The 8706-nt window shown below is 63.2% G+C and overlaps 1 protein-coding gene across 3 annotated transcripts; it reads right to left on the reverse strand.

The window, feature by feature from the left end:
* Positions 1–238: 238 nt before the first annotated feature.
* LOC132250688 (major histocompatibility complex class I-related gene protein-like) lies at positions 239–8244 on the reverse strand. Of its 3 annotated transcripts, none has more exons than XM_059727666.1 (9): positions 8047–8244; positions 6230–6310; positions 5976–6059; positions 5274–5381; positions 4248–4511; positions 2774–3046; positions 2087–2380; positions 1826–1911; positions 239–1207 (listed from the first exon to the last, which is right to left on the reverse strand). In XM_059727666.1, the coding sequence occupies exons 2-9, from the start codon at positions 6279–6281 to the stop codon at positions 1181–1183; spliced, it is 1188 nt and encodes a 395-aa protein (XP_059583649.1). In that variant the 5' UTR covers positions 6282–6310; positions 8047–8244; the 3' UTR covers positions 239–1180. The 3 variants fall into 3 exon arrangements, with proteins under 3 accessions (XP_059583649.1, XP_059583643.1, XP_059583655.1); XM_059727660.1 differs by having other exon boundaries at positions 1790–1911; XM_059727672.1 differs by lacking the exon at positions 1826–1911.
* Between the last annotated feature and the right edge of the window lie 462 nt (positions 8245–8706).

Genomic DNA, 8706 nt, shown 5'->3' on the forward strand with positions numbered 1-8706 from the left:
CTTGATTTTGTGGCATGTTTTAAATTACTGCTGTGAAATACTGTGTGACTCGGTGTCGGTGCAGGGTTGAACGGCCACCGGGCTCTGAGGAAACGGCCCCCACTGCCATTCGCTGAGGGGAGCCAGGGCGGCTGAGCCTGCGCCCCTTGTGGAGGCCTGATATTAATTGATTTATTCATTTGCTATTAAAAAAACCCAAACATAGCTTCACTCACCCCAGTTAAAAAATGCCACGCAATTGATAATAAACCGTATAAGAATGTTTTAAACCAAGTGTAGCCTGAACTTTCCTTGCTAGTCAAGCACCAACATGAGTTCAGACAGTAATAAAAAATAATTCAAAAAGAAAGAAAAGAAGTCAAGTCTTATCGACCAAAATTAAAGAAAAACTCTGTAAAGATAACACTACTCAAAAAAATCAAGGCATGGTAAAAATGGGGATGTTTCCTTAAATAGACAACAGAAAGTTCTCCAGGCTTCCCTCATTACGGTGTCACATCCGAAACAAATCCTGGGCATCACAATTAAACTCAATGTAAACAGGTCAGTAATAAAACCTACACATTTGATCCTGAATGAAAATAACAAATAAAAAGCTGTAAATCTAAAACCTGGGATTGTCAAGCCCCATCTTCAGTTTGTCTGTAGAAACCATGTAATTCAAGCCATTCATTTTTATTTTTGCTTGCATTAAAAAATACCATTTTAAAACCACCCCAAACCTTAATTCAAGTGTATTTGATACAAAAAGATGTGTTTATGCTAAAAGCACAATGTAAAAACGGGACTATAAGTTATAAGGACTATTAGATCATCACGAAATCTGTGTGCTCTTCATACCATCGCTGCGGTCAGGCCCCTGGCAGGGGGCAGCTGGAGGGGAGACATCCAAGGAAGCAAGCAGGGCTCATCAATTATAACACTGTCCTGGCTGGAAAGAGATGCCCTGCGGCATCGTCACGCCAGCCAGTGCCCTCCCCTCCCACCCGGGATGGCGCCCCGGTCACCACTGCGTAGCAGCAGCTGCACCGCGATGCAAGATGTCCAGAAACGTCTCCGAGGTGGCAGCCTTCACGCCTGCGCGGCTGGGAGCAGGGACGATGTTCCCGGCAAGAGCAGCATGTGGTGTCAGCTCCGCTGCTCCTTGGGGGTTTCCTTTTTCCACGTAGCAGCAGCAACATCAATCCTCCTCAGTGAAGGGTACGTCCTTGGTGAGCAAGATATCGGGGATGGGGGGGGAAGAGTTTTGGAGGAGTGAGTGTTGGGGGGAAAGGGGGAGAAGACCCCCAGCACCCTCCCCCAGGGAAACACCAACCTGTGACACCCCCTGCCCCACCCCTGCTTAAACCCAGGGGAATCCAGTTCAGCCCAGGGCCAGCCTGGACTCAGCTCTGCCCACCCCGCACACTGGACTGGGCTGGAGGGGAATAGTGGTGGGGTGACCTCCCACAGGTGCTGGAGGACAGGGGCTGCCCCCCACCTCGCACTACGACCCAGCCCCGCACGAGCTGCGTCACCCTCCAGCTGCAAGGAGGAAGCGTGGGGGGACTTCCCTATTTCACCTCCTGGCTGCTACCTACTGGGAGGGGTAGACCCCCTAAACCTCCTAGTCCCTCACATCAGCCCTGGATGCCCCCGCTATCCAACAGAACAAGACCAGCCCTGGGGGCTATCAGCAAGGCAGCCTCGCACCGCTGATGCTGGGGTCTGGCTGCTGCTGCCCCGGGGGCACGTGGACCGGAGAATCCCCCATCCCCCCAGGTCCAGGCATGGCAGTGATGAGTCCTACCTGCTCCCCCGCCCCAAGGCATGGACATAGCCTCACCCCAAGGGCTTCACCTGCACCCATCCCAGCAATGACCAGCATGACAACACCGATCACGGTGCCCACAATCAGCATCGGGTCGGACTCTAGTAGAGGGAAGGGGCTTGTGAACGAGGGGAACCCCCAGACCTTCCCCCAACGCTGCACGGGCCCGGTGCCCCCTCCCCATCAGTGACCCCTGCATCCTCTGACCCCGCAATTCCTTCCTCACTTAGCCCAGGGTCAGTCATCCCCCCCCCTCCCCATGTGGAGGTCACTCACTGCTCCTGCCTTTGTCCCAGGACACTGTCAGGGCTGCACCCAGGCTCACGTGCTCCACGCGGCAGGTGTAGTCGTGGTTGCTGCTCGGGTCGATCTCAATGGTGGCCCAGGTCTGGTAGGTCCCGTCTCCACTGGGAAGGACCCATGAAGACCTTGTCTCCTGGGGCTGCGCCTCCCCGTTCTCCAGCCAGACGACGGCCACGTCCCTGGGATAGAAGCCGTGCACCCGGCAGGACAGGGCAGTGTGTCCGTCCCAGGACAAGGGCCTGTGGCTCACCTCTGCCACGGGGTGCTCTGGGAGGGAGGGAGGGAGGAGACCCCCGTTAGAGTGACCGCCCCTGCTGAGCCCTCAGCACCCCTACCAGGAGGTCGGCTGGGCCCTGCAATGGGCCACACAAACTGGCTCCAGTGCCCATTTCAGGCAGGACCAGATGGTGCTGGGTGGGGGCACACTGGATGGGACACACCGCTGCGCTGGGCTCGGGGCTGCAGGAACGGGGTCCCATAACCTGATCCCTGGTTCTCAGACACGCAGCCAGGGACAGGGGCACCGTGTCCCACAGCAGCTCTGGGGCCTTGCCCAGTGGCAGGACCGAGACACAGCAACCGCCACCGTGGACAGAGGGGGTTCCCCAGGGTGGGGGTGCCCCAGTCAGTGCTGCCCTGGGCGGTGACACTGGGACTCACTGCTCTGCAGCGCTGCCTCCCCGTGCTGCAGGTACTGCCGCAGCCACACAATGCAGGTCTCCTCCAGGTAGGATCTTGTGAGCTGAAGAAGGATCTTATCCTCATTCCAGGTCTGCTGGGTGACCCGGGCCTGTGTTGTTCCTGCTACCCAGGTGCACGTTCCCAGGTCATAGCTGATGAAGTCTCCCCCATCGTAGCCAACCTGCATGTAGCCTCCAGTGCTGCCGTCTTCACCAACCTCACAGCCGTACATGAACTGGAGAGTGTGAGACCCTGAAACAAGCACAGATCCAGGCCCTGGTCAGGGTCACAGCCCCAGGGAGCAGGTGCCTGAGGGCTGCCGGGCTGGGCAGGGGCAGAGCCGACCCCATGGCAGGGCAGCATGGGGACAGGTTGGGGGTCTGGTCATGGAGAAGAAGCCTGAGGCGACACAACTGTGGCCCCTGCACACCTGGGAACGCAGGAGCCCAGGACTGGGGAGGAGGGTGGGAACGACCCCTGAAAGGGAAAGGGCAAGGTTGGGTGGAGGAAGGGGCAGGTGAAACCGGCCAGGACAAGCGCAGGATGGAAAGTAGAGCGGTGCTTCTCTGTGCAGGAGCAGCACGGGGCAGGGCAGCCTCCCCGCGGGGCAGCGAGACCCACGAACAAAACCCGAGCAGTGGATGATGCAACTGCCCAGAGCAGGGCCTGGACTGTGTCCCTGGAGGTGCCCCCAGGACCGTGTCCCATCAGCCCAACCCCTGTCTGCACCTGGGGGTGACAGGGGCTGGTCCCTGCACCCCACAGCTCCCCCCGCACAGACATCTGAGTCCCCGCGGTCACTGCCCACCATGGCCGCACACTCCTGGGGGTCCGCTACTTCCCCCTTGTATTCCCAACTCCTGCTTTAGCCTCCGGCTGCCTCTCTCCCTCCCTCCCTCCTCTTGTCCCTTTCTCCATGCCTACCAACACCCGCTCCCATCGCCTGGTCCCTTCCTGCCCTGCAAACCCCTCCCTGCCCTGCTCCAGCCCTGGCACAAAACCAGCTCCGCGAGGGCTGTCTGAATCACGGCAGCAGGAGCCCAGCCCTGACCCCCAGGCTTTAGCCAGACACCCGGGGGTGGGTGGTCTGTGTAACAAGTGCCGAGGCATCGACCGCAGGGCCGGGGATGCACCAGAGCCTCGGTCTCCTGGGCACAGGCCAGGGGATGCCGCTTACATGGTACTCATGGGAGAGGGAGATGGCTCCCTCCGCAGCCCCTGAGTCCCTGGCCAACGACTGACCCATCGCCACTGTCCCTGCCCCTGCCCGAGGTGAGTGCAGGGAGGAGCCAGCTGCAGGGACACACGGACCAGACACGAGACAATGCGACACACTCTTGGCTCCCTGTCCTGTGCTCCTCACGAGCAGGTGCCTCCCCGACGCCCTCCTCAGTCACGCTCAGGCCCCGGATCCCCCATGGACTCCTGCTCACACCTGCCTGCTCACACTCACCCCTGGTCTGGTTGTAGCGATACCGCAGGGTGACTAGGTTCTGTTTAAATCTCTTCTGCCACTGCTGCAAGCTCCTGGTTTCCATGTCCCAGAAGTCTGGGTCGACAGCCCCCTGCACCCAGTCCCCGCGCGGCTCCTCTCTCTGCCTCTCGCTGTCGTAGTGGAGAATTTGCTGGTCGTCCACATAGCTCATTGCAGTGAAGCCCGGCACGTCCGGGCTGGGGTCTGACACCCCGGTGTAGAAATGCCAATAGAAGTGGGAGCCTGAGGGAGTGACGGGTCAGCACTAGTGGGGCAGACACCAGTGCCCCCAGCGCTCACTGCCCCCTCCCGCAGGGGCCGCAGAGGAAGGACACGGGGCTGCACCAGGCTGCAGCAGAGGGGCAAAGCGAGGGAGCGGTGGGGCCAACAGGACAGGGCAGAGCCGGCTGAGTCGGGGCAGGGGCCGGGGAGGAGGGACAGGACCGACCCCGCAGGGCACAGGCCTGGTCTGGAGGGGCCACACACCCTGTCCCACAGCCGAGTCGTGCTGCCCCACACCCCCCATGCAGGAATGGCCGCGCTGGGAGAGGGGAGGTGCGGGGTGCCCGTCCATGGGCTGGTGGGCCCAGGGGCGGCTCCAGGGACTGGGCAGCGCTGTGCTGAGGCCCGCTCTGCTCAAAGCGTTTGGACCAGGCCCTGCCAGTCAGCACCAAGGGAGCGAGACCGGGGCAGCCCCAGCCAGTCCCTGACCCCCACACTATATCTGCAAGTCGTTTTTCCCTGGCAATGCCCCGGGCACAGGGCCACCAGGGCAGATCCGAAAGAGAAGAGCGAGCAAAGCCCAGATCAGCCTCTGGCTCCTTCCAGCTGCTCCCACACCCAGCCCCATCCCCCTCTGCCTCCGACCCTGCCACGGCAGTGCTCAGCCCCGGGCCCGAGCCCCCTCAGCAAACACCACCTCCTCCTTTCTTCTCCTTTTGCCCCAGAAAACAGGAGAGCAGCTCCCACGGGGCAGAGCCTGCAGACCCCTTGCCCACTGCTTACGGGCACTGGAGGAAGGTACCACGGTGCTGTTCAGCTGCGGTGTCTCTCGTGTCTCACGCAGCCCCGCTACCAGACATGGCACCAGGATCCCCAGCCCTACGGTGCAGCCTGGGGGGAAGCAGGGGTCAGAGGAGGCTCCAAATCAGCAAGGGGAGCAGAAGCAGCTCCCTCCCTGCTCCTGGGCACCCAGCTTCCTCGTCCCAAATTCCGGAGCTGGAGGCTGGAAGGGACCCCTTGGGCACATCCAGCCCAACCTCCCTGGAGGCAGCAGGATCAGACCCCTGCAGCCCTAATGCCCCTGTACCCTAACCGCTTCTCACAGCTGCCATCACCCATGCCCCTGCCCCAGGGATAGCAGGGGTCTGCGGTCCCCATGTCCTGCTGCTGCTGGGGGTCAGAGACACCCACTCCCAGGCTGTGCCCCCACCGCAGCGGGAGGGGAACCCTCCAAACTGGCCAGGCTGAGCAGGGGGCAAATCCCTGACCCTGAACTGGGAGCCAACACCCTCCTGCCAGGACCCTGCGGGGTTGGTGCCAGCATTGGCGCAGCCCAGGCCCAGCCCCAGCCTGGGCTGCAGCAGCACCAGCGCTCCGGGGCAGAGGAAACCCCCCGACACACGCAGCAGCAAGGGGGGCACCCAGCACAGGCCTGGAAGAGCGCCAGGCAGAGCCCGGCACCGCGACGCTCGGGTCGCCCCGTACCAGCGCACATCCAAACTGCTTTTGAACGGAGGCAGGAATGGATCTTATGCCGTCTGGTCCTGCTGCTGCTGGGGGCTGGGGCCTCTGTGGGAGAAAGACAGGAAAACCCATGGCACGAGTGCTCCCCGCACACACCAGGCCAGACAGCCCAGGGCTTTGGGCTCCAGCCCCCTGCTCTCACCCCCAGAGCCAGGAGAGAGCCCAGGCCCCGGGCCCCAGCCCCATCCGCCTTCCTCCCAAAGCCCCGAACTCACCAGGGGAGTTGGTGCCACTCGGGCACTGGGTGCCCACCTGCACCATCTCCATGTCCCCGTCCTGCGCTGCCTGGGTCCCTACTGCAGCACAGGAGAGGTAAGGGGGGCTGCCGCCCCCTCCCCACGCCCCACAACAGGGAGATCCCAGCCTCCCTCCCGCCCCGCCAGGCCCCGCTCTGCTCCTTTCCCGGCTCTTCCTCCACGTTGCTGCCTCCTAGAGTGCAGTGGAGCCCCTCACTGGCACTGGGCTGTGGCTGGCTCTGGGGGTAGGGGGCTCTAGATGTGGCTAGCTCCGGGGTGGGCTCCAGGGGAGGTTGCTGGTGCCCCCTGCCCTGTCCCAGCCCCTCAACAGGGGGAGAATATTCTCATCACCCCCCTGCTCTCACCCCCCCACCCCCAGAGCACCCAGGTGTCCAGGCACCTGCCACCCTGCACCCTGCACGGTACCCAGGCATCTGGGCTGAGCCACCGCCCCCCCCCCCCAGGTGAGCTGCTGAGGTGTCTGCGGTGGGGGGGGGGGAACAGCTGGGTCAGAACAGCTGGGTCTGGACCAGCCCTGTTGTATGAGGGGCTTGTTCAACAAGGACAAGTGCAAGGTCCTGCTCTGAGGAGGGGGCAATCCCCTGCACCGGTGCAGGCTGGGGCCACGGGCTGGCAGCCGCTCTGCAGAAAGGACCTGGGGGACAGGGGACAAGGCGCTGAACAGGAGCCGGCCGTGTGCCCGTGGTGCTGGTGCCAGCAGGTCCAGGGCCGTGATTCTTCCCCCTATTCAGCACTGGGGAGGCCACATCTGGAGTCCTGTGTCCAGCTGTGGGGCCCCACGACAGAAAAGATGTGGACAAGTTGGAAGTGAAGGGCAAGAAAAATGGTTAGGACAGGACTGGGGAGGAGAGGTGGAGGGAACTGAGCTGATGGGGTCTGGAGAAGAGAAGACCGAGGGGGACTGAATAGCAGCCCTCAGCTCCCTGCAGGGGCTGCAAAGAGGATGGAGCTGGGCTGTTCTCAGTGCGGGCAGGTGACAACCCCCATGTCCTGCTGGGGTACACGTGCCGCGGGTTACAACCCGCATGTCCCACTGGGGTACACGTGCCCCGGGTGACAACCAGCATATCCTGCTGGGGTACACATGCCCCGGGTGACAACCTGCATGTCCCACTGGGGTATGCGTGTCCCAGGTGACAACCCCCATGTCCCGCTGGGGTACATGTGCCCCGGGTGACAACCCCCATCATACCACTGGGGTACACATCCCCCGGGTGACGACCCCCATGTCCCACTGGGGAACACGTACCCCGGGTGACAACCCCCATGTCCCGCTGGGGTAAATGTGCCCCGGGTGACAACCCCCCGTGCAGCGCGGTCAAGTTGCAGGGCGCCGGGAGTGTGGACGGGTCGCGCTGGCCGAGCCCGTGGCTGTGCAGCCCGACAACCCGCGTGTGTCGTGAGTGGACGGCGCCGTGAGTGTGGACGCGGTGCCCAGCGGTGTCGGCCCCTGCCCCGGCTGCAGCCCCGCAGCTCCACCCCGGCCCCGGCCGCCACCCTGCCCGTGGGGACGACCGGACACAGCCCCACCGCCGGACATATTGCTGCCTCCCCCCGCGCGGTCCGCACGCCGGTCCCGGGGCCGGGCCGCAGGCACTCACCGCGGGGCGAGCGCGGCCTCCTGCCCTGGCCCCCTCCGCCCCGCATCCCGCCGCCCCGGCCCCGCGCTGACTGCCGTGCGGATGCAGAAGCGGTGCCCGCCCCCCCGCACACCGCGTCCCCCGCAGCGGTCACACGCCGCCGCGAGCCTGCGCTAAACCGCTGCACAACGTTACCGAAACAGCGCCGTGCTCCCCGGGAGCCCGGACCCAGCGAGCTCTCCCGGGCGGGTCGGGCTGGGAGGGGCCCGGCCCTCGCGGGGCTGCAGGGCCGCAGGCCAAGGGCGGGCTGGGTCCAAGCTGATCCCAGCTGCGGGTGCTCAGGCCCTGGGCTGAGATGTCGGCTCCCCCCACGGCAGAGCCGCCCCCCCCCCCCAACATACACGCGCCCGTCCTCCCGTCTGTCCCTGCCCCGCCCCGCCGCCTCGTTGCAATGGGAAGTCACCGAGTTGGGGGCGGGGCTGCTCTCCGACTTGGCGCCCACATGAGCATGCAGTGACGAAGCCCTTGGCACAAGGAGCAAATCTCTCCCCCCGGGGCCGGAGACTCCCCGGTGCTGCTCCAGCGGTTCCTCGTCTCGCTCTGACTCGGGGCAGGAGGGCACAACCCCGCGGTGCTTCATTCAGGAGCCTTTCCTACCGTGCCTTTTTCTTTTTTTTCACCAGAAGTAAAACTATTTGTGCATTGTTTTTAATTGTATTTGTCTCTGGGTCTTTCTGGGGCTGCTTTAATTTATAATGTGGGCCTTTGCTATATAGGAGGTGTGTGCGTGCGTGTGTGTGTGTGTCGGGGCTCACGGCCCCCTCAGTACACGGGGCCCAGCCAGGATCTACACCA

This window comes from Alligator mississippiensis, chromosome 1, assembly GCF_030867095.1.
Source record: "Alligator mississippiensis isolate rAllMis1 chromosome 1, rAllMis1, whole genome shotgun sequence".
Taxonomy (NCBI): Eukaryota; Metazoa; Chordata; order Crocodylia; family Alligatoridae; genus Alligator; species Alligator mississippiensis.